Source organism: Miscanthus floridulus, chromosome 8 (assembly GCF_019320115.1).
Source record: "Miscanthus floridulus cultivar M001 chromosome 8, ASM1932011v1, whole genome shotgun sequence".
Taxonomy (NCBI): Eukaryota; Viridiplantae; Streptophyta; class Magnoliopsida; order Poales; family Poaceae; genus Miscanthus; species Miscanthus floridulus.
The window spans coordinates 89,941,619-89,966,977 of NC_089587.1; the positions used below are offsets into that span (position 1 = coordinate 89,941,619).

At 49.4% G+C, this 25,359-nt stretch overlaps 1 protein-coding gene and 1 pseudogene across 1 annotated transcript; one reads left to right on the plus strand and one right to left on the minus strand.

The window, feature by feature from the left end:
• Positions 1–1,612: 1,612 nt before the first annotated feature.
• On the minus strand, positions 1,613–3,225 carry LOC136469558 (uncharacterized; annotated as a pseudogene).
• Positions 3,226–6,406: 3,181 nt separating this feature from the next.
• On the plus strand, positions 6,407–12,268 carry LOC136476929 (nascent polypeptide-associated complex subunit alpha-like protein 1). The gene is made up of 4 exons (XM_066474911.1): positions 6,407–6,566; positions 7,644–7,719; positions 11,598–11,728; positions 11,810–12,268. The coding sequence occupies exons 1-4, from the start codon at positions 6,495–6,497 to the stop codon at positions 12,146–12,148; spliced, it is 618 nt and encodes a 205-aa protein (XP_066331008.1). The 5' UTR covers positions 6,407–6,494; the 3' UTR covers positions 12,149–12,268.
• Positions 12,269–25,359: the final 13,091 nt, after the last annotated feature.

Below are 25,359 nucleotides of genomic sequence, written 5' to 3' on the forward strand. Positions count from 1 at the left end.
CGAAAGATCAAACCCTGCAATCTTAGCACCACAGCTCCTCTGGTTATCAACCAAGTCACGGACCAGGTTGACCTCTCCAAGAAGGCTAATCCCTGCCTGCGCAATGAAGAACACAAGCAAGAACAAGAAAGAACGCAACTAAATTACAGATGAAAGATTAATCTCACGAGTGGGGTCTCACAAACCGAAGAATGGCGAAACTATTTCTTGACAGAATAATCTAAGAAAAAACCCAAAACCTAATGACGATGGCAGCGTATGATTATAAAGGTCTTAGAGTCGTCGCCTACCCTGGATGCGCCCCCTAATGGGCCCAAACACGATATACGGTCCAACAGACCAAAAGTAGGTGTCGCAGCACCCTGGCAGATTCTGGATGCTGACTTGTTTCGACTATTCCTATTGATTCCGAAGAGTTTTTGATGTGAAACCACTTTGATTGGCTTCCTTATCAAATTAGCTTTCCATCCATATGTGGATCATCGAAAACAGAGTTCGAATGCGTCTTGGGCGTCCGTTTTACTATATGCTGGTCCTAGAGCCCGAGATGGACTCGAACTCAAGTTGGACTGGGCCTCTGGCTTGGCTTGGACGTCCTTGCTAGCCTCCTAAGGTGGTGGCCAAGGAGGAGGATGTCCAAGGCCATCTCTTAGGTGTTCTCTATCTTCTTAGGGCGTGCTCCAACTTAGGTCTGGGTTTCAAGGATGTCTAACAAGCCCATAACGATAGTGTAGCTCCCGCCAGAAATAGCGACAGAATATATTGGTGATTTGGAGGCCTTGCCAACGTGGTATTGAGATGGGACCAGATCTATTTGAAAGATTATCAAACAAGCTTTCCATTAAGTGCTCATTGACCTCGATCGCACTCCGGATGGATGAGTTATGGCCTTCCCAATGAGGCACTATCGGGCTGCCGACGAACCAAAAGTTCAACTTTGATGAACTTCCATTATGAAACACATTTGAACCTACAATCAAATAGTGACATGTACATGTGGAACCAAGTGAATTATAACCAAAGCCACTATGCAAATGTAGGAATGAGCGCACCTTATAATCATTATTCGTATCCGAAGGTGCCATGTCCTCATCACTACCGCTCCAATTCGTCCTTCTGTAGCTGCGGGTATCGGTAAGGGCGCACCGCCACCAGCGCGGTCCTAGGTAGGAGGTGGATGCGGTGGTCGTAGGGCCACGCTAGAGGGAGGCCACGAGGATCGTCGAAGATGGCCCCGTGCTGTAGCAGTAGCTGTTCCAGCAGCGGGTGCTGCGGGTCAGCCGTGACCGCGGCCAGGGGCTATTGATTCATCGGAGTGCTGGGGGGCCAACACATTGCCACGTGACGCATCGGCCGTCCCTCTGGAAGGCCATGGTGAGGCCCTCGAAGTCCTAGAGTAGGGGACCCAAAGTCCCGAGGAAGTCGACGTCAAGGATGAAGTCGAAACAGCCGAGCGTGAGGCCGACGCAGGTGATGGGAAAAGACTCGCCGCCGATGGTGACAGGGACGTCATGAGCGATCCCCTCACATGGCACGCGCTCGCCATTGGCGACGGTGATGTGAAGGTGGGCGCCCCCCACAGAATGAGCCCTAGGCGGCGCATGACGGAACCCTAGAGGAAAGTGTGGGTGGAGCCCGTGTCCAGTAGGGTGAGGAGGCATTCCCCGTTGACCACAACCGCCAGCAGCAAGGTGTGGTAGGTTCTGATCCCTGCAAGCACATACACTGAAACAATAAGGGCATTAACAGTGGCCCCCGGCCCCCTCGGAGGTGTCGACTCCTTAGGCTGGGCAGCCACGTCGGCGTCTGCGGCGTTGAGTCCCTCGTCATCGATGTAGTCTGCGGACTCCAGGTAGAACAAGCGGGGGCACACGTGTCCACGCACATACTGCTCATTGCAGTTATAGCACAATCCTTGGCGACGACGTTTGAGCATCTCAGCCAACGAGAGACGTCGGAACGGCTGAGCAGGCGTCACTATGCCCGAGCCTGCAAATGCCGCTGCTGGAAGGGCGGACATGGTCTCTAGAGTAGCACCCCCCGGGAGCCCATGTTGGAGGTCCCGACCATGAAGGAGGGCGAGCGCCACGCTACGCAGGCACTGCCATGGCCTCAGCGTGACATTCGAAAGCACAGGCCAAGTACATGGCCGTCTAGAGGTCATCGGGGTCTCGCATATCCATATCCACACGAATGTGGTCCAGAAGACCACCCACGAATAGCTCGGCCTTCTGGCGTGTAGATATGTCCTGGGCATGTGCCAGGACCGCCTGGAAGCGACCGACGAACTCCTCCACCGAGGAGTGAAACGGTAGCCGACCCAGTTCCGCCAGGCGGGTGCCGCGGATAGGAGGCCTGAAACGTTGGCGACACAGGTCCTTGAAACAGTCCCATGGAGGCATGCCCTCGTCCTGCTCGAGGGCGTAGTACCACGTCTGGGCTGCTCCGGTGAGGTGGTAGGAGGCCATCCATGTGCGTTGCAACACCGACGTGAGGGCCCCGAAAAAATTGCTCACAATGCGTGAGCCAGTTCAGCGGATCCACGGAGCCGTCATAAGTTGTAAACTCAAGCTTGTGGAATTTTGGGGGCATGCTGCCCTGCGCGGCCGCCGGATCACCACCGTCCAAGGCACTATCGGTGGAGCGCGGGGCGCTAGTGGCCGGTGGTAGCACACTGCTGCCGTGGAAGAGGGTGCCATCCATCCCATCGTAGAGGGTACCCGACGCCATGGGTCCCCCATGGTCCATTAGGGCACCGGTGGAGGACGTCACCTGAATGTGCGGCCGGGACAGGGCCATGGTATACACGGGGCTGGGCTGCTCCAGGGCCCATGCTGGTATCTGGGATGGCGATGGTGGGAATCGGATCATGTGGATCGGTATGTTCGTCGACGGCAGCGGCATAGAGGTGGAAGACGATGGGCTAGCCTCAGTGGTCATCCCGTAGGGGTACGAGATCGGCAACATCTGTTGGGAAGGCGGCAGGGACGGCTGGGTTGGTGCGGCGTAGGTCGACATCGGCGGTTGGAGGTACTGGAGGATGGACTGCATCGTCATCCGCATCTCTGCCATGCCATTGCTGAGATCGACGATGGCTACCGTCGTTTGCTCGGGCGTGAAGATGACCCACGGGGCAGCCGGCGTGCCCATTGGCAGCGACGACGTTGGCACCATCGCCGACGTGGAGGAGGACGCAGGTAGCGGCGCGGTGGTGGTGGGAACCATTGCGGCCAGCAGTGGCACGGTGGTGGATGGTAGGGGGCTCGACATCTCTGATACCAGGTTGATACTGACCGATGCTCTCCCTCTGATGGATCGTAGGTTATATGAATGAGTGATGGCTGGATGAGGTTTAAAGATGGAGGAACGACGACGGGGCACCGTGATCTCGCGCGAGGAAGAAGACAGCGGCGACTAGGGCAACTCCTGGCTCCCTAAGGAAGCCGAGTAATATGATTACTCTTTGCTTAAAGTCCAATTATGCCTGTTTACAAGTATTTATACTTCCATGAATAAAATTGAGAATTAAAACTAAATATACTAATGGGCTTCCGCCTGGAGTACTGTAGCTCGATCATAACATAGGTCTTTAGGAGAGAGGATACTCAGATTTGGGTTATGTATCTCCTGACACCTAAAATGGGACTTCCATATAGATACTTTTATTGGAGACTATAGATATTATGTTGGAGACCCATTTTGGGTTTGGGTTCCGCAATGGGTCTCCTGTTGGAGACAACCTTATACGCCTGGTTTTTTAGATGGACGAGCGTGTCCGAACGCTCACGCTTGCAACCCGTTTTCTACTATGACCACACAACTCCCTCCGCCCCATGCACCATCCTGCTCCGGAGGTGGCATTGCGCCCGATGCACACAACTCTCTCGTCCCACGCCTATCTCGCTCAAATCGAGCTCACACTGCCACAGCGAGATGGAGGAAAGGGAAGAGAGGGGAGGGCGAGGCGCGTCGCGCGAGGAAGGTGCGAGATAGGAGACGAAGCCATGCGGCAGGCCGCTCTCTACCATTCAACGACGCCATTGCAGCATGTGCAACATCCGATCTATTTTTTAAACATACATATGAAGACAAATGAAACATTCGTGTATAGCCAATACGACATGTGCAACATCAGATCAACTTTCGAAACATCCATATGAAATTTTGAAACAAATGTATGAAACACATGAAATAATTAAAAACATAGGCTTGCAACATGTGTATATTGCCATTGCAACATATACAACATCCTAGTTTTACTTTTGCAACATTCAGATTGAACATCTGAAACATAAGTCTCAAAATGCCTGAAACATTTGAAAACATATGTAACATCCAGATCTACTTTTGCAACATCCAGATGAAACACTTGAAACAAAATTATGAAACGTCTGAAACACTTGAAATACAGCGTCGTCGGCGGGCACGACGTCCCTAGTGGGAAACTGCGGTAGCCTGCAAGCTTAGGTCGGGGGGACGTCAACAACCCAACATACACCTAGGGGCAGGCACAAACCTCCCCTTGTTGCCAACGGCGCGAGGTGGATGGGAGCATAGGCACATGCCTCCCCTAGGTAAAGGCGCAGGCGCATGCCTCCTTGCCTCTCCTTCCGCAACAGGCGAGGTGGATGGGAGCACAGTGTGGGATGGGAGTGTAGGAGAGGAGCGTGGAGCAGCGCGGGATGGGAGCGGATGCGGCGCCGCCGCGCTGGAGAAAACCACAGTGAGCGGCCTCGCACTGCCTACGGCGAGGAGCCTCGCGCTGGAGAAGGTAGCAGCGATGTCTTTTTTTGAGAATTGGACTGACGATTGGCGTTGGATAAAGTAAACTGCGGGAGGCAGAGTGCGGGCGCGCGACGTCCAAACGGACGGACACCCGCCCGCGTCATATCGTTATCCATTTTTTAAAGGCACTTTAGCTTAGACTCTGTTTGGATTAAAGAAATTATTTTTTAAAAAATGGGGAAAACAAGATAAAGAAAAAAAATGAGGATAGTGTTTGGAATAAAGGAAAACATCATTCTCTTTCCTCCACAATACTGTACCATGGCCCCGTTCGGCTTACCCTATATTTGGCTTGTTCGGCTTTTTTTCAGTCGGAACAGTGTTTTTTCTCACAACAATTCAGTCAGAACAGTGTTTTTCAGCTAGTTTCAGCCGAAATTCTGCCAACCGAACGGGCCCTCATAGGAAAACATATATTTGAGTGAGTTGCTCTTCTTTTTTCTTTAGTGCAAAACATGTCTGAGTAGTGGAAGTATCGCTATGTTCACTAAAGTGTAACTTATGTGTGCATAAATTTTCTGTTTTTTTTTATTGTTGACAAGAGCCTCTTATGCGTCCCTGCCCACAACAAAAGGTAAAGAAAAAATTACAAGGCATAAATTATATTGGTATTATTATGGATCTTCTGGGAGCCTTTGGCACGTACTCTTTCCTGACGAGTGTTGCCACCCATTATGCACAAACTACATCCATGTCTGGTTGTTAACGACTTGTCGCAAATTGGCGCTGTGAAACCTGTGTGCAAAAGGAAGTTTTAAGCCAACGCCATGGTTAGTTCTTGTACCTCACTACACACACCATGAGGCATTTTATGACTCGATTGGTTCCTACCCTCCCAGGCAGATGGATGCTCCAAGCATCAATCTACATCTTAACAGGCGACTAAAATTAGATGCCTAGGGATGCATAGCGCGGCAGGCAATCTTGCCTCGCGTTGAAGCAAACAAACCTTTCTCCCTCATTTGCGTCTTCAACCACTGAGACGTCAAGAGTTGTGCATGCTGAGACTGCCCAAGTACATGCTCTAGGAAGTCGGAAGTGGGGAGGGGGACATTTGGTGGTTAGTGGGTGTTCAGAGATGAAAGAATGGGAGCATGCACTGTAGGGCGGTAGTGTTCGTGCCAATAGGAATATCGAGCTTAGGAACTTCAAAAGTGATATGATATGCCTCTTGTGATGCTTAGTTTCTTCTCAACGATAATGCTATTACCTTGATCTACATCGCTAGAGAAGCATATTCCACTGAGAAAAATGCTAAGATCTCTTTTGATATGCATGTTTTTCTAATTTTGTTTTTTTCATGTGAAATTATTGTATGATTTCAATAAAATTAATGACCCATAACAATCAAGAGAGCCAAAACTCTGATTATTATAATCTACAATCTTGACTATAATAATTATATGTATAATCTGGTTTATAATTATTCGTCTAAACTGGCGTTAGTTTTTTCGCATAGAAAAATCAAAGCGACTTGTAATTTTGAACCGAGTAAATATAGTAATAAAATTTCCAATGAGCTTTCCACATGCTCTCACTGAGTCACTGTCCCCACTCCTGGTAAGCCCTGGCGGCCAACTGATTTCGCGATATACTATTTAAATAAACACAGCAGAAAACGGCCCACCCCCGTTCGTGCTTGTTTGCTCTAGGTTTTTTGCCACGCCGCCGCCGTCCCTCTGCCCCTTCCACACCACCGATACACCAAGATGACGGCGCAGGCTGCGGAGGAGCTCGCCGCCCAGATCGAGCAGCAGAAGCTCGAGGAGCAGAAGACCGAGGTGAGATTTCGCACAGAGAAGCAGTTGTACTAGAAATAGCTTTCACGAACACAATTCGAACCGATACCAGCGTCGCCCCTAGCGGTAGATCGGGTGGAACAAGGCTCGCCGCTACTACACCCCTTCCTCCTTAGCCTCGCCGCCGCCGGAAGTCTCCCGCGCGGCCTTAGGGACGGCGGCGGCGGGTGCTTTTCTTCACTCGGGTTTGCCCCGAGATCCATCATCCACGGTGGTCACCACGGAGACGGACTGCGACCGTCGTTTCCCAGGTTCAGGGTGCCGGCGACGGCCAGATCCGGTGCCTCCACAGTTGGATCGGGTGGCCCCTTTGGTTGGGAGGTTGGAATAGCGCGGATCCACGCGGGGGCAGGGAACCACCGTCGGCGCGGGCTTAGCTCGGACACGCTGACTCTTAGCCGGCTTCTTGTCTGTGGTATTAGTTTTCATGTAGGTGTGTGTAGTGCCTTTTTGGGGGTGAAGTGAGGTCCGGTGTAGGAACTTGGAGCTGTTTGGCCATGGCGACGCCTCGGCAATGATGACTTGGGTTGGGCTCCGTTGTGTTGGGTTGGTTGTTTCAGACACACTATCATAGTGGGTTTTTGCAAGTTTTTGATTAATTAACCATGCAATTCTGATGTTTTTTTGTTGGGCTCAATTTTTCTCATAAACCAGGTCATTCTTTTCTACCTATAGTGAACTTTAGGAACTCCCTTCCCCTTTCAGAGGTTGCTTCAAAAAGATTTCACACAAAGAAAATCTCAATGTTCATCGTTCTGAATCGGAAGTAGAATCAGTGATGCATAGGCTAGGATACTGTGGTCCAATAGAAACTTGATGTTTTTTCAGCTAGCTGCGGATTCGTTAACCTGAAGTGGCTATACATGGGTGTGGTTGATCATGTAAAGTTTCATCTTTTAGTATTATTATTGTTATTATGGCTGGTGGAAAATTTTTACGTGATCCTTTTAATCTCACTTGCTGTTTTGCTATATGTTTTTGTGATATAATGCTGTACACCAACTATTCTGATCTTGACGCCGGCATACTTATCTGTTGAATGTTGAATGGCATGGACAGGCAGAGGAGGTTGTGGTGGAGGACGATGACGATGATGATGATGACGATGACGACAAGGATGATGATGAATTGGATGGTGAGTTATTATGATATGGTACTGTCTGTTTAGCGCTATTTAGGCATGTCGGAACCTGGGTATGGTGTTAAATGAGCAAGGGCCGTGTCGTCACCCCCGTGACGCGCCGTGTCACGATCTGGACAGGTGTCAAGTGAGCAAGGATCGAGTCGTCGCATCCTTACTTCCTTAGTGGCGCGCCACATCGGTGCCCAGGTGTGGTGTAAAATGAGCAAGGGTCTTCACACCTACTTCGGTTGGTGCGAAGGGTAAGGAAGCTAGTCGAGCCAACTAGGATCCGTTTAGTTAGCTGGAATGGAGGGTTCCTTACAGGTAAATTAAGAGAGTTAGTGGACACAGTGGTTAGGAGACGTGTAAATATTTTATGCGTCCAAGAGACTAAATGGAATGGGCAGAAGGCGAAGGAGGTGGACAATACCGGCTTCAAGCTCTGGTACAAAGGGACAAGTTCAAATAAAAATGGAGGAGTTTTGATTGATAAGACCCTCAAGGATGGTGTGGTGGAGGTGAGAAGGCAAGGGGATAGGATCATCTTAGTTAAACTTGTCATTAGTGATATGGTCTTAAAGTAATTAGTGCGTATGCCCCCCAAGTAGGCCATGATGAGAGTGCTAAGCGGCTTTTCTGGGAAGACTTAGATCGCTTGGTTAGAGCTGTCCCTAATAGCGAGAAGCTCTTTATAGGAGGTGATTTTAATGGCCATGTAGGTACATCAAGTGCAGGTTTTGAGGCGGTTCATGGGGGTTTCGGATATGGTAGTAGAAACCAGGAGGATATGGTAGTAGAAACCAGGAGGGAGAGGAAGTCTTAGACTTCGCCATATCTTTTGATCTGATGATAGCTAACACTTTCTTTCGTAAGAGATGGTCCCATTTAGTGACCTTTAGTAGCGGCCAGTACTCTAGTCAAATCGACTTTGTCCTTACAAGGAGGGATAAATGAACATGCGTGGACTGTAAGGTGATACCTGGAGAATATGTGGTTGCTCAACACAAGCTGGTGGTGGCTGATTTCCGCTTTCTGGTGCAAGCTCGTGGGAACAAATAAGCTAGGGTTGCTAGAACGAAGTGGTGGAAATTAGAAGGGGAGGTATCAAAGGTCTTTAAGGAAAAGGTCATTGAAGAGGGCCCTTGAAATGATGAAGGCGATGCAAACAGCATGTGGGAGAAGATGGCAACATGCGTTCGGAAGGTTGCTTCAGAGGTGCTTGGAGTGACCAAAGGGAGCGGATGCGACTTGAAAGACACTTGGTGGTGGAATGAAGATGAGCAAAAGGCTATTAAGGAGAAGAAGGAATGCTATAAGCGCTTGTATCATGACAGGTGTGCAAACAACATAGAGAAGTACAAGGTGGCAAAGAAGACTGCAAAACGAGCGGTGAGTGCCGCAAAGGGGGGGGGGCCTATGAGGACCTTTACCGACGTTTGAGTACGAAGGAAGGAGAGAAGGACTATTTATAGGATGGTTAGGGTTTGCGATAGGAAGACAAGGGACTTCAACCAAGTCAAGTGCATAAAGGATGAGAGGGAGCAGCTCTTGGTGAAGGAGGATGGGATCAGACATAGATGGCAAGAGTATTTTTATAAATTGTTCAATGGTGAGAACGAGAACACCACCGTTCAGCTGGACGACTCGGGTTGATGACACTAACAGACGCTTTGTGCGGAGGATTCAAGAATCGGAGGTCAGAGAAGTCTTGAAAATGATGAAAGGGGGCAAAGCGATGGGCTCTGATGGTATCCCAATCAAGGTGTGGAGATGTCTCGGGGATATAGCTATAGTATGGTTAACCAAGATGTTCAACAATATCTTTCGATCGAACAAGATGTCTGAGGAGTGAAGAAGAAGCATATTGGTACCAATCTACAAGAACAAGGGAGATATCCAAAGTTGTACTAATTATCGGGGAATTAAGTTGATGAGCCACACTATGAAGTTATGAGAGGGAGTCATCGAGCAGCGCCTACGAGGAACGACGCAGATATCAACAAACCAATTTGGTTTCATGCCCGGAAGGTCAACCACAGAAGCAATCTTCTTAATAAGATAGGTTATGGTGCGGTTTAGAGAGCAGAAGAAGAACCTCCACTTGGTTTTCATTGACTTGGAGAAGGCTTATGATAAGATACCAAGAAATGTTATGTGGTGGTCTTTGGACAAATATAAAGTCCCATCAAAGTACGTGATCCTCATCAAGGACATGTGCAACAATGTTGTTACTAGTGTTCGAACAAATGATAGTAACACAGATTACTTTTCGATTAAAATTGAACTTCATCAAGGGTCAAGCCTTAAGCCCGTATCTCTTTGCCTTGGTAATGGATGAGGTTACCAGGAACATACAAGGGGATATCCCTTGGTGTATGTTGTTCGCTGATGATGTAGTGTTGGTGGACGAAAGCCAGGCGGGAGTAAATAGGAAACTAGAGTTATGGCGGTAGACTCTTGAGTCTAAATGTTTTAGATTGAGCACAACTAAAACCGAATACATGAGATGCCACTTTGGCGGAATTGTACAGGAGGAAGGAGATGTGAGTTTGGAAGGTCAAGTAGTGTCTAAGAAGGATACCTGTCGGTATCTCGGATCGATGCTACAGAAGGATGGAGATATTGATGCGGACGTTAGCCATAGAATTAAAGCAGGGTGGATCAAGTGGCGACAAGCTTCTGGCATTCTCTGTGACAAGAGGGTACCACAAAAGCTAAAAGGCAAGTTCTATAGAACGACGATTAGACCGGCTATGTTGTATGGAGCAGAATATTGGCGTACAAAGATTCGACATGTTCAACAACTGAGTGTTGTAGAAATGCGTATGTTGTGATGGATTTGCGGTCACACAAGAATGGACCGATTTCGGAACGATGATATACGTGATCGTCTAGAGGTAGCACCAATTGAAGAAAAGTTTGTCCAACATCGGTTGAGGTGGTTTGGCCATGTCCAAAGGAGACCTCCAGAGGCACCAGTCCATTGTGGAGTCCTAAGCCAAGCTAATAATATGAGAAGTAGAGGAAGACTGAAATTGACATGGGGGGAGGCAATAAAAAGAGATTTGAAAGCTTAGGATATACCTAGAGATCTATGTTTGAATATGAGTACTTGGAAAGCAGCTATTGAAGTGCCTGAACCGTGACTTGGGGCTCTTGGTGGGTTTCAACTCTAGTCTACCCCAACTTGCTTGGGACTAAAAGGCTATGTTGTTGTTGATGTTGTTGTTGTTGTAGGTTCATGATAAGAATGTAAATCTGTGAAAGTAGTGACAAAAGAAACGTCGTATAATATGTTGAAACTCGTAATGCTTATAATTTGTTGTCATTGGCTTGGTTATGTTTGAAGTGTCACTCTTCAGCCCTCGTGAAATGATTTATCACTAATGGTTTTTGTATTAAGCGCTACTAGAATCAGTTCGGTGCCACATCAGTGGTGCTACTGTAGGTCCATGAGTCTGGATGTTTAATTGTTAAATGCTGTACATGTTAGAGCAAGGGGCATGCATAGTTTTTTTTAGCTTGCCTTGAATACTTGTAGGTAGTTGATTTTGCTGCTATTGTTTTACATATTACATATATGGCTTATACGGCATAGGTGTATAGTTTTATGTACATATCAGGTACATGTCAACCACGTTCTTTAGAAAAAACACATGCCAACTATGCATAGTCACATACTGTTTATAGACAAGTAAACTGCATTGTTTAATTAGGCAGTCTCATTTGTTGATGACCAAGAAGACTGGGCAAACAAATGTTATGCCATGAGTTTTCTTGTTTCCCCTGTATCCCTTCGCAGGGAATTTGCTGACTGTTTGGTTCTCTGGTGTGTGGAACAATTACTATACCTGTGCTCTGATAAGTATTGATCACATTTTCATCTTCAGGACAAGAAGGGGATGCCAGTGGCAAGTCCAAGCAAAGCAGGAGTGAGAAGAAGAGCCGCAAGGCCATGCTGAAGCTTGGCATGAAGCCCATCACTGGTGTCAGCCGCGTCACTGTGAAGAAAAGCAAGAATGTAATTCATCATTCACTCATAGTCAGGTCAGGCAAACTGACATATATTATATATTGTTTGGCTAACAAGCTATTTTTCTAGATGCTTTTTGTCATCTCCAAGCCAGATGTGTTCAAGAGCCCGAATTCAGACACCTACGTCATATTTGGCGAGGCCAAGATCGAGGACCTCAGCTCTCAGCTGCAGACCCAGGCTGCAGAACAGTTCAAGGCTCCTGACTTGAGCCAAATGATCTCGAAGCCTGAGACATCTGGTCTGGGTCAGGAGGACAATGAGGAGGAGGTTGACGAAACTGGCGTTGAGGCCAAGGACATTGAGCTGGTCATGACCCAGGCATCTGTTTCGAGGCCCAAGGCTGTCAAGGCTCTCAAGGCTTCTAATGGGGACATCGTCACTGCCATTATGGAGCTGACTAATTAGTGTTATTTTTGTCAACCCGTTTTTTTTAAAGCCAGATGTATGGTATGCTGTGCAGCTTGAGCATTATCTGTGGACCATATGCTTGCTTAATAATTTTATCATGCTTGCTTCTTCGGTCAAGGACTCAAGGTCATTCAAACATGGTTTCATCTTTGCTGGCTTGCTGCATAGCAACAGTTTATGGCATAGGCTGTTTGTCTATGGCTCTGGTATTCCGGTGATGCCACAGGATTTTTTTTTTCTTTTGGGCATTTTTCTGTACCTCTATTGCTGTTATTACATCATTGGCGAGCTGGGTAAGATTAGACCTAATCAGGGCTGTGTGGTGCCTTTTTTTTTTTTGCCCTGCCCATCCGATGGGCAATGTTGGGTTGGGTTGGGTCAGTCTATTTCTTGGGTCCTGTTATGTTTATATGACCATAACTTGCCGCGTCGCAAGTCTGTCGTTCCATAGTTTTTTAGACGTGTTTGATTCACTGCCGCAACTATGACAAGCCACACTTTTTTAGCATCCTGCCACATATGTCATAGACTCGTTTTCTTATTAAACTTCGCCACAAATGTGGCTTTGTTTTTGCTCACCGTAGGTTGCTGAAAGTTAGGCATGGCAAGTTTGGTCATGAACCAAATAGGCGCTTGGTTTTTGTTTTCTTATGTTGGGCTGGCTCTTTTCAGGTTGGGTTAGGTTATGGGTCATGAATTATGGTCTGACCGGGTTAGGTTATGGGTCGTGAATTATGGTTTGACCGTATTGGCTTGGGTCATTGGGTCTTTTCAGGGGACTGCTCTATAAACTTTGTTCAACAAATGTCACTCAGTAGCTTCACAAAAACCTAGAGCTTCTAGAGCATCTCTTTAGATGCTCTTACAACTTCTTATTTTTAAAGGAGTCTGTGGAGTTACACATGTTTGGCTGAAAAACATGGAATGAAGCAGTTCCAAACAGACAGTTTTAAATAGCGGGCTATTGAAAATAGCGGTAACTTTTTTTCAACAGCTATGAGGCTATAGCGGCGCTATGACAGATAGCGATTTTATAAAGAAAACATGAAAACACCAATAATTGATGAAAAAAACATGGTAAACATGAAATTCGATGAACACAAATATGTTTTTAAGGTTCCACAAGTCTAGGTAACATTACTAACATGACATTACAACATGGTTCATGAAATTTCAGTGTTTAATTATCTAAAATAATAAATTAGTAGCAAATGATAAGTAGAAAATAACAAATTAAATTATCAAAATCTATTAGTGATGGCAAAATCTGAAATAGCGCCGCTATTTGAACGCTGAAGCTATGCAATTAGCGGGGCTATAGCACATAATAGCGGTTAAAGTTGGCATAGCAGCACAAGTAGAAATAGCTTAGCGTTGAGTCTCTCCGGTCGCTATAGCGGCACTGTAGTCCGCTATTTTTTTTTCTATGCAAACAGATCCCAAGTAATGGGTTGTCTATCCTATACACTGGTCAGTTTGGTTTGTGCTTGGTTTTTCTTGTGAATTGGTTGGGATGGATGGTCCATAATTAGGTGTAGATGAGATGGATGGTCTTTTTAGTCACATGTTTACTATAATACATTTTTGTTTTTCAAAATAGATTACTTTTACTATGTACTAGTTATTGGCTCGTGCGTTGCTACGAGCACCTACTAAAACATAAATGAAATAACGTAACATAGAATACAAAAAGAAGAGCAAAAAGGACCAATGACAAGTGTCTTAACTTGAGTTTTAATACATTTTTTTGGCAAATCATTAATTTCATATATCTTGAAAAAGACCTTATGCTATGAACATAAACTGGAGACTTTTTTCTGTTCATTTTTGTTGGGCCATAAATTGGAAATCTCTTGCATTGTGTTGACAGATGCTTGTGTGAATAATAAAAAAATATGACAATAATTGTCATTTCATTGTATAATAGTTTTGCTAAGACAAATGCAGTAAAGGAAGAAATCTTGAAAACAATGGAAACCAACCATGGTCTCTTTCTGGATCTAGCAGTTTTATTAGTTCTAACAAAATGATAACTCTAATTGTGCTAAATCAACCAAATTCTAATAGTCAACAGATGGAGAGGGAATTGAAGCTCAACTTCCTGCTTTGGTATGGCTTGATCTAGGTGCCCTTCGTACTGTTGGTGGAGAAGGAATCCAGTGGAGGAGCTCTTGATCCAGCAAAGCCTAGCATTGTTGTTGGCGAGGGCTTGCTACTTTGTTGCTGCACTACACATTTCGCAGAAAAAAAATGATACAACACACATCTCTGAACATCAATGCAAACCAATATGACTTGACATTGGCAATGCTATCAGCAGGAATGTATGGTAAAGGTTCGATAAGAATTGATATGGACCCTGCCACATATGATTACTTGTTGCTTCATAGGTTTAGTTAGAGGAACCCTAGACGAAAGCAGAAGCTTAGGGCCACGTGCACAAGCTCCATGGACCTTGCGCTTGCGGGTGATGTCAAATAGAAAATTTGTTCTTTCCCTTGGTCATCTAGATGATGATTGCCCTAAGGGTTCATGAACATGGCCTATCCGGTGGGATTGTGGAGTTGTATGCATTTTCTAAGGATGGAAGATCTGGTGCAAAGATGTGCGCAATATTCCTCAAGAGCATATGCCAGATACAGCTATTTGCCTCTTGTGGTAGTAATCTTAGGACAATCGAACGAGTCTTGGTGTTCCATATACCATGCACCAACGTGCGGCATCGCTTTCAATTTTGCAAGAGGATAACACAATTATATCTTGCTGTTATCTAAGAAACTTTGTAACATATGTTAATGCCATTACACACATATTGAATATTTTTTAGGAAATCATTTGACTAGTTTTTTTTTCTTTTTAAAAAATTGCTCGACAAGTGTTGTTCTTGACTTATTGTCCACCGTACCTATCACCTATATGCCTTTTAGCTTTATAAGAAGAGAAATGTGGGTTATGGCACCCGAAGAACTATATAACATAACGGAAATGCTAATATCTAAACACACATTATTTGTGGCTTCCGCCCACACACCCCGCTCGCACGACGCACCCCCACCGCCCGCACACCTTCCCCTCCCTCCCTCCCTTTCTCTCTCTCTCTCTCTCTCTCTCTCTCTCTCTCTCTCTCTCTCCGTCCCTCCCTCTCTCTCCTCTCCGTGCTCACGCCCCACCACCTCCCCCGCGCGCGCCGCCTTCGGATCTGGCAACGACGATGGCGGATCCACCAGATCTGACGGTGGCGGTGCTGGATCCGCGGCAGGTAGGCCTCCTCCTCCTCCTGGATCACTGAACTAGGGTTCGGGAAAGCTCTTCGTATCATCTCTTCCAACTCTGGTGGGCTATAGAATGGCCGGCCTGGGGGAGATAGGTAAGCCATGCGGTGGGGGTGGGCGATGGGCGGTTTAGGGGAGCTAGCGGCGGCAGGGGCGGTCGGGCCATGTCGAGGCGAGGGAGCTCTGGCCATGGTGGTGGCGGAGGAGGGGGGAGGGGAAGAAGGTGGCGCCGTGGGCAAGCTAGGTGTCGGGGACCTAATACTGGGGTACCCAATGAGGTGGGGCTAATAACCATCAAACGTTGATGCTCTCAAGTAGACAAGAACGCAACTTCGCTTCTTATCCATATGACCGGAGGTTGGCCGAGCCTCGCCCGACCCCCGAGGGCTGGACTCCGCCTCGCTCGACGTATGGGGGCAGACTCGGCCTCGCCCGACGTCTAGGGGCAAACTCTGCCTCGCTCGATGGCTGAGGGCTAGCTCCGCCTCGCCCGACGACTGAGGGCTGGCTCCGCCTCACCCGATGACTGAGGGCAGGCTCCGCCTCGCCTGACATCGGTGGGCTGGCTCTGCCTCGCCCGATGGCTAAGGGCTAGCTTTGCCTCGCCCGGTGACTAGGGACAGGCCTCGCCTCACTCGACCCCCGAGGGCTGGCTCTGCCTCACCCGACAACTGAGGGTTGGCTCCGCCTCACCTGACGTCTAAGGGCTGGCTCCGCCTCGCCCGACGGCTGAGGGCTAGCTCTGCCCCGCCCGATGTCCCGGGACAGGCTCTGTCTTGCCCGACATCCTGGGGCTGGCTCCGCCTTGCCCGGCGACTGCACCCTGCTCCTTCATAATGATGGGCACAGGGTAAGACAGGACATTCGAGTCAACTGTAGTACCGAGGACCATACCCTGCACCCCTGCAGGAAAGTACCATCAGGACACGACAGGACATGCGCTTTAAGCCCTTCTAGGCATGGTAGAGCCCGAACAGTGTTGTAGGCGCCAACTTTTGTCTTATAGTGTTGTGGGCGCTGCCATCAGCCCTCGGACGTGGATCCTAACATAAGCATACGACAACCACTATAATCCAAGAGAGAACTCGCATCATCTATAGTTACGGACGTAGAGTCACTTCCCTGTCTGCTCTCTGTAGGATCATGGCTCGGCACCTCGGCACGCTGCACCGTCCGCCGGAGTGGGATGGGATGTAACCACTTGCTGAAACAAAGCCAGAACATGGCCATGCCAAGATCAACGAACGTGCTATCCCTAGCATGGTCTGCCATGTCAGCAGGGCAGGCTCAAGGGAAAAGGAAGACCCGGTGCCTTCGAAGGACCGTCTCTACCTTTGTTTTTTTCCTCTTTCTCCCATCTGTAACCCCTGCTCCCCCGTGGTCTATAAAAGGGAGGGAAGGACATCCCACTAAGGGGACAGATCGATTTCATACACAACACACAGTCGAGTAGCAACCGAGCTCTTGGCATCCTTTCGACCCTTTCATCAGAGACTTAGGACCTGTCCCTCTCTCGACTTTTTGTACCCCCTACTATGAACCTTTTTCGGTGTTAATAACACAAGCAGCAGCAGATTGGATGTAGGAACATTCTGCCTAAACTAGTATAAATCTTGTGTCCTTTAGTACACCATTCGGGCCTAACGCGCAACAAATATAAATTTACTAGTTGGTGTTTATTTGAAACATCGACAGTTGGTGCGCCAGGTAGGGGACCTTCGCACGTTCCTCATCAAGCCACGAATGGCTAACCACGGCATCAGCTAGGTCCCAAGCACACACGTGTGCTTCGGAAGCCTAGACTTCATCATCATGGTGGGGGAGAGTTGGCATTGGCTCACGCCGCCATCCAATCTCTTCCCTCCGTCGGCCTCAACCATGAGAGGTTTGAGCGCTAGCTCGGCGTCTCCCTCGGACCCCAGCAGTCCAGGGAGGACCAGCGTTGCCTCGCCCTTTCCAACGCCAATGACATGACATGATCTTCTGGAGGAGGATCCCTCTCTCTGGAATGTCACATACAGAGCGCCCCAATAGCGCTTTTGTTCAGTCTCTGCAACGCTGCGGCGACCATTAGCCACCTTGTGGCACGACGCATGGTTCAGCCGCCCGTGAACAACGAGTTCATGGGGGTGATCAAACACGTCACGTAGTCCCTCCACAACCTCCTCACAGAGGAGCCAGGGTCATCCTCTAGCTCTGACTCCAGCAGGGGGAGCCATCACCCCTCCTGAGACTGCTTCATGATGGGTACCCCAGAGGGGCACGTCGAAAGCATCTCCACGGAGGAGGCTACCCCGGCGGGCAACCTCGGTGGTGAAACTCATGGGTATACAGTGGCCCCACCTCACGTAGGGGTGGAGCAGCTAAGAGCCCGAAAGTGGGAGATCAAGGCTGGAATCTAGTTTGTGCGGGAATGCGCAGAGGTCGATCGGGAGATCAAATGCCATAGAGACAGTGGGTGCGCACACGCCAAGCCCCATGACATGAACCGAAGGATCATCACCAACGATGAAGCCCTTCCTCGCTTCGCCCGGGCGAGCCAAAACATCGCCACCGCAACGGCCTTGCTCCATGGCCTTCTAGAGGCCACGACGCCCGAGGATCATCAGGCCCACCATGAGATTCGCATGCTACTCGAGCGTGCGGCGGCGCAGTAGGCTGAGAGCTCACTGTCTCGACGACACGAGCTTGACGTCAGCCAGCGCACAACCTTAGTGTGCCTCACCAGAGAGCGTCTGTCCACTAGGCACCACAAGGTGGTAGGCAGCGCACCGTGGTCCTGGTGCATCAACACCTCAGCCACAACCACAACGCACGTAGCACCCTTAACGCCCGCAGACGCACCTACAACAACCCAAGAGAAGGAGCCCGTCACGGCTATCACCCTCGTCGCGGTGGATGCTACGACAACGATGAGGACCAGAGCCTGAGCCTCGGCCTGCCAGGCCCTTAGGCCTTCGGCCGGCACATCCTCAACGCTGCTTTCTCGCCAAGGTACCGACCACCTACCAATATCACTAAGTACTCTTGGGAGACAAACCCCAGACTTTGGCTCAAAGACTATCGGCTTGCTTGCCAAGCCGGTGGTGCGGATAATGATGACTTCATTATCCGCAACCTTCCGATGTTCTTGGCTGACTCGACACGAGCGTGGTTGGAACACCTACCGTCCAATGCGATCTAGAGTTGGGCGGATCTGAAGGAGATCTTTGTGGGGAACTTCGAGGGCACATACAAGCACCCTGGGAACCCATGGGACCTCAAGAACTACCATTAGAATGCTGGTGAGACCCTCCGTGGGTACATCCGGCGCTTCTCTCGGTAGTGCAATGAGCTACCTAACGTCGCCGATGCTGATGTCATAGGAGCCTTCCTGTCCAGGACTACCTACGAGTCTTTGGTTCATAAGCTTGGACACAAGGGCCCATGAACCACCAAGGAACTCTTGGATATCGCCACCAGCCACGCCTCAGGAGGGGAGGTGGTCAGAGCGATCTTCGATCATCTCGAGGGCAAGGCAAGGTGGGACGAGGGCACCGACGAAGGCACCTCCAACCGTTCTGCCAAAAGGAAGAATAAGAAGCAGCGATGTAGGGACTCACTCATGGTCGCCACTGACTGCAAGGGTGGTTGGAAGTGCGCGGAGGGCACTCCGAACCACTTCAAAAAATTACTCGAGGAGCCATGCCCAAACCACGCCTTCCCGGTAAAACATCTACTCAAGGACTACAGCCTCATGCGATGGTTCCTGTCTAGAGGCTCCAATAAAGAGGAGCAAGGAAAGGACCCTGCCCCCACCATGGATGGTGCTGAGGAGAAGGACGATGGCTTTCCGACACCGAATGGCTGCCTTATGATCTTCGAAGGATCAGTAGCCTACGACTCCAAATGCCGTCAGAAGGTCACGCGCCGCGAGGTCTATACGACCGAACTGGCCATGCCTGCCTTCCTCTGATGGTTAGAGTCAGCCATAACCTTTGACCTGACTGACCATCCAGATAGTGTCCCACACCTAGGGAGATATCTGCTTGTAGTCAACCCGATCATTGGCCCAAAGCGACTCACCAAAATACTGATGGATGGAGGCAGTGGCCTCAACATTATGTACGCCAAGACGCTCAACGAGATGGGCATAGACCGGACATGCCTCTGCCCAACCCGAGCGCCTTTCCATGGCATCGTGCCTAGGAAGTAGGTAATGCCACTCGAGTAGATCGATCTACCCGTTACCTTCAGGGATCAGTTCAATTACAGGACTAAAACCCTCACCTTCGAGGTGGTTGGGTTCCCTGGAACCTTCCACGCCATCCTAGGACGTCCATGGTACGCGAAGTTCATGGCCGTCCCCAACTATACATACCTCAAGATGAAGATGCTAGGCCCCCATGGGGTCATCACCGTCGACACCTCCTTCCAGCGTGCCTATGAGTGCGAAGTCGAGTGCTGCGATCACGCCACAGCAATCGTCGCCTCTAGAGAGCTCGCCACCCTCAGGGAAGAGGTCACCGAAGAAGCGCCCGGCGCCAAAAAGTCAACCCAGTCGTTCAAACCGGCAGAGGGCTCTAAGAAAGTCCTCGTAGACCCCAACAACTATGAGGGTAAAACGGTACGTATTGGTACCATGCTTTCCTCCAAATAGGAAAGCGCTCTCGTCGACTTCCTTCGTGATAACAAAGACATCTTTGCGTGGAAACCCTTGGATATGCCAGGCATTCCGAGGGAGGTAGCCAAGCATACCTTGAAGATCTACTCGGGCTCCAAGCCGTTGAAGCAACGCCTATGTCGCTTCAACAAGGAGAAACTTAGGGCCATCGGTGAGGAGATAGCCAAACTTTCGGTGGCCAGATTCATCAAGGAAGTATACCACCTAGAGTGGTTAGCTAATCCCGTTCTTGTATGAAAGAAGAGTGGGAAATGGAGGATGTGTGTTGACTATATGGGTCTCAACAAGGCTTGCCCAAAGGATCCATTTCCTTTGCCGTGCATAGACCAAATAGTTGACTCTACCTCAGGTTGCAAAACCCTCTGCTTCCTTGATGTGTACTCTGGCTACCATCAAATCGCAATGAAAGAGTCTGACCAGCTCACGACGTCTTTCATCACCCCCTTTAGATCGTTCTGCTATGTTTCAATGCTGTTTGGACTGAAGAACGCTAGGCTATGTACCAACGCTGTATGCTCAAATGCTTCAGGGATCTCATTGGGTAGACCGTTGAGGCCTACGACGATGATATCATAGTTAAGTCCAAACGGGCTGACCACCTCATTGCCAATCTTGAGCAGACCTTTGCAAAACTCTGAGCAAATACCATCAAACTCAATCCTAAGAAGTGTATTTTTGGGGTCCCAAGGAGCATGCTGCTCGGCTTCATCATCTCTGAACGTGGCATCGAAGCCAACCCGGAGAAAATCTCAGCCATCACAAGGATAAGCCCAATTCAGAACATAAAGGGGGTTCAGCAAATCACAGGGTGTCTCATCGCACTCAGCTAATTCATCTCACGCCTTGGCGAATGAGGTCTCCCCCTTTATCGACTCTTGAAGAAAGCCGACCGCTTCGAGTGGACATCCGAGGCCTAGGAGGCACTTGACATGGTCAAAATGCTTCTGACAATAGCCCCGATCCTAGTTCCTCCAAGCAATGGAGAATCCCTCTTGCTATACATAGCGGCCACCACGCAAGTGGTTAGTGCTGCCCTAGTAGTAGAGCAGGAGGAAGAAGGGCACGCCCTCAAGGAGCAGCGCCCTGTGTACTTCATCAGTGAGGTACTATCCGACTCTAAGACCCGCTACTCCCAAATCCAAAAGCTCCTATACGCCATCCTCATCACCAAGAGGAAGCTACACCACTACTTCGAGTCACACCCCATGATGGTCGTGATGTCGTTCCCCCTCAGTGAGGTCACCCAGAGCTAGGATGCCACGGGAAGAACCGCAAAGTGGGCACTCGAGTTGATGGATCAAGGCATCACGTATGCCTCCCGAACGGTGATCAGGTCCTAGGTGTTGGCTAACTTCATCGCAGAATGGACCGAGGTCCAAACACCACCGGTGGTCGTCGATCAAGAGTACTGAACGATGTAATTCGATGGATCGTTGATGAAGAAAAGCATCAGCGTAGGGCTAGTCTTCGTATCACCCCTTGGGGTTCGCATGAGGTACATGGTTCGTCTCTATTTTCCCTCATCCAATAATGTGGCCGAGTATGAAGCACTCATCAACGACCTACGCATCGTCATCAAGTTGGGCATCCAACGCCTTGACATCCGGGGTGACTCCTAGCTGGCCGTCAACCAAGTCATGAAGGAGTCAAGCTATCACAACACCAAGATGGCTACGTACTGCCAAGAAGTCCAACGGCTAGAGGACAAATTCAACAGCCTCGAACTCAATCAGATCCCAAGGTGCCTCAATGAGGTGGCCGGCACGCTTGCAAAAGCGGCGTCTAGTCAAGAGCCGATGCCAATGGGTGTCTTCACCAGTGACCAACACAAACCCTCAGTGCACTATGAAGGGTCAGAATGGGCCGATGATGGCCCATCTGATCCAGCCTTAGGGGCTAACGAACCAATGTCTCCATCTGGCCTCAAGGTCATGGAGCTTGAAGAGGATCTAGCGACAGAGCTCGACCCTCTGATCGACTGGAGAATGCTCTACCTCGACTACCTCCTTCGTGACATGCTACCAATGGATAGGACGGAAGCTCGATGGCTCGCACGTCACGCCAAATCCTTTTGTTCTTGTAGAAAGCAAACTCTACAAATGAAGCCACACCAGGATCCTATAACTCTGCATCCCCATCAAACAGGGGAAGCTTTTGCTGAGCAATATCCACGGTGGGGTCTGTGGTCACCATGCTGCGCCTAGAACCTTGGTTGGGAACATGTTTCGATAGGGCTTCTACTGGCCCACTGCAGTAGCCGACGCTGAGCAAATTGTACGCACCTGCGAAGGGTGCAGTACTACACTCGGCAAACTCACCTCTCGATCCAGGCACTCTAGATGATCCCCATCACGTGGCCCTTCGTGGTGTGGGGGATTGATCTGGTTGGGCCTCTCAAGAAGGCGCCCGGGGGCTACACCCACTTGCTTGTCACCATAGACAAGTTCACAAAATGGATCGAAGCTCGGCCGATCTCCATGATCAAGTCTGAGCAAGCTGTGTTGTTTTTCCTCGACATCATCCATCACTTTGGAGTACCAAACTCCATCATCACGGACAATGGCACATAGTTCACCAATAAGAAATTCCTTCGATTTTGTGATGAACAACACATCCAGGTCGATTGGGCCGCCGTCGTGCACCCCTGAATGAACGGGCAGGTCGAGCGCACAAATGGCATGCTCCTACAGGGCCTCAAGCCTAGGATCTTCAACCGGTTGAACAAGTTCGGCGCACGCTGGGTCGCTAAGCTCCCTGTAGTTCTCTAGAGCCTAAGGACAACTCCTAGCCGAGCTACCGGCTACATGCCTTTCTTCATGGTCTATGGTTCTGAGGCTATCCTCCCAACCGACCTTGATCATGGAGCGCCAAGGATCAAAGCATACGATGAATAGGGAGCCGAGGCATCCCACGAAGACGCCATGGACTAGCTAGACGAAGCTTGCGACGTCGCCCTCCTTTGCTTAGCCAAGTACCAGTAGGCGCTACGTCGGTACCACAGCTAACGAGTGTGGGACTGAGCCTTCAACATCGAGGACCTGGTTCTCCATCTCATGTAGAGCAACAAGGACCGTCACAAGCTCTTCCCGCCCTAGGAGGGGCCATATGTCATCGCAGAAGTACTCCACCCAAGCACCTACAAGTTGAAAACCATCGACGGCGATGTCTTCACCAACGGTTGGAACATTGAGCAGCTACGTCATTTTTACCCTTAGATAAATGCATACTTTCTCTTATCAGTTTTTATCCTAAAAAATCCCTGATCTTTCGTGACATCCGACCCCTACAAAGTGCGAGGGGTCAGACCTCACTTGAGGGCTGGTATGAGTATGTTTATCTTGCAAACATTCTCTATGGTTTCCCCCTTTTCTCATGGTAAGTCCTAAGGGCTAGGATTTTAGGAACAAAAATCTGAGTATAACTGGTGGACTGTGGGAAACCCACACCCCAGCGGCTTCGGTCTCTTTGCTCACCAGCGTAATCAGAATTGGCTCTTCCACACTCCGAGCCTTTTTTGCGACCTTAACTATGGGAAGGGTCGGAAGGCACTGAACATCTTTTACAAAAAGGGGGAGAAGAGCTGAAAAGCTGTTTGCCATAACGAAATTTGAGAACCAGTTCATTTTTTGCACAAATTCATCGCTTACAAAGTGATTTCAGCACAAAAAGGGACTGATGTATTCATGAATACAAAAAACTCTTCACATAGGGGCTCCCCCACAACTTAAACAATTACATTTTCTGCCTAGTTCTACTCTAGATACTACTGCGGTCGCCGCGCCATGCTCTCCATCAGCAATGTCCTACTGCTCCGTGGGATCCTTTAGGGCACCGTCATCTGCAACGAGGAGCACCATGGTGGTGACCGCGGTGTCTTCGCTAGGGTGTCTAGGGATTACGCCATCATGATTTGCTGCAACCCTAACAATGGCATCTAGATGGGGGGCGATGCCCACCGGAGAATGGCTGCCATGGCTGATGGACGTCTCTGACATCTCATCAAGCTTCATGAACTGGCTGATCTGAGCGGCTACAAGGGTGAAACCCCCATCAACGCAGTCCTAGGTGGCTTCCCCACCAACAAGGCTCGCCTGGAGAAGCTTCGCCAGAGGAAGCCCCCATCTGGATCCATCCCAACGAAGGCCTCGCAAACGATGACAAAGCCGACGACGCTCAGCACCCTCTAGTGTGCCTCCTCCTTCGGCAGAAGCGGCCCCTTCTTGATGAAGACAGCTGACACCATCTCATCTACATTGAATGACCTCTCTCCTCTCCCTCGCATTACCATCTCTCACTTAGGAACTGCCGTGACATGCAAACACGCTCGGTGAAAAGGAAGAAGGAAGAGAAGTGACAGCTCAGGAATAGGTAGAGGAATGGGACGAGAACTCCTCTCCCCCTATTTAAGGACGAGACGCAGCGGTTGGAGAAAGGCGAAAGGTCAGGACGAAAAACCCTCTCTCTTCCCCTATTCAATGCAGATGGGAATTCAATGCTGATGGGAATTCGAGGCGATGCGCCTTGACCGACGGGACACACCCTGCTCGATGAGATGGTGCCTGGTCAAATAGGACATGGCCCGGGCCTAGCCCACCAATACCGCGCGCTGGGCACGAGAAACAAGGCTCACCCACATGCGGGCGACTCTCCGCTTCTCTAAGCAGGACCTAGAAGGACCCAACGATGGAACCTCCATCAAGGGGAGCCCAACAGGCCTCCTGGTTTGATTGGACAGCCCAGGTGAACGCTGAACGAACGGCCGCCAAAAGATAAACACCTTTGTTTACTTACTTTGAGTGTTAATTTCACTACCGAGCCTTCGACCCCAGCAACATTAGGGGCATGGACATCGCTTGAGGGATGCCGAGAGTGTCTAGTTTGGACATCCTCTTCGCCCAACCCCTCCTTATGTTTAAAACCAGAGACACAGTGTGCAGGTGTAAAACTTTGAGTAAAACTGCATGAACCGCTAGACCCTACGCCCTAGCGGCTATGGTGTTTTTGTTCAACAGCATAATTGAATTCACAGTTCCTCGTACCCTAAGCTTTAGCATCCGCCTTCTCAAGAAGGGTTTGGAGGGGTCCTCCTATAGAATCTCCTTCAAGGAGAAGCTATCAAGTCGCCTAAATCAATCGAATGGCTCGGATCACCACCGAGAGACATAAATGAAAAATTGTGATGCTCGTGCAGGTCACGCCAGCCCTGTCGCAAACGTTGGACCCAAACCCCGCATGGACATGTCCGGTAAAAGCTTCTCATCGCTCATACCACC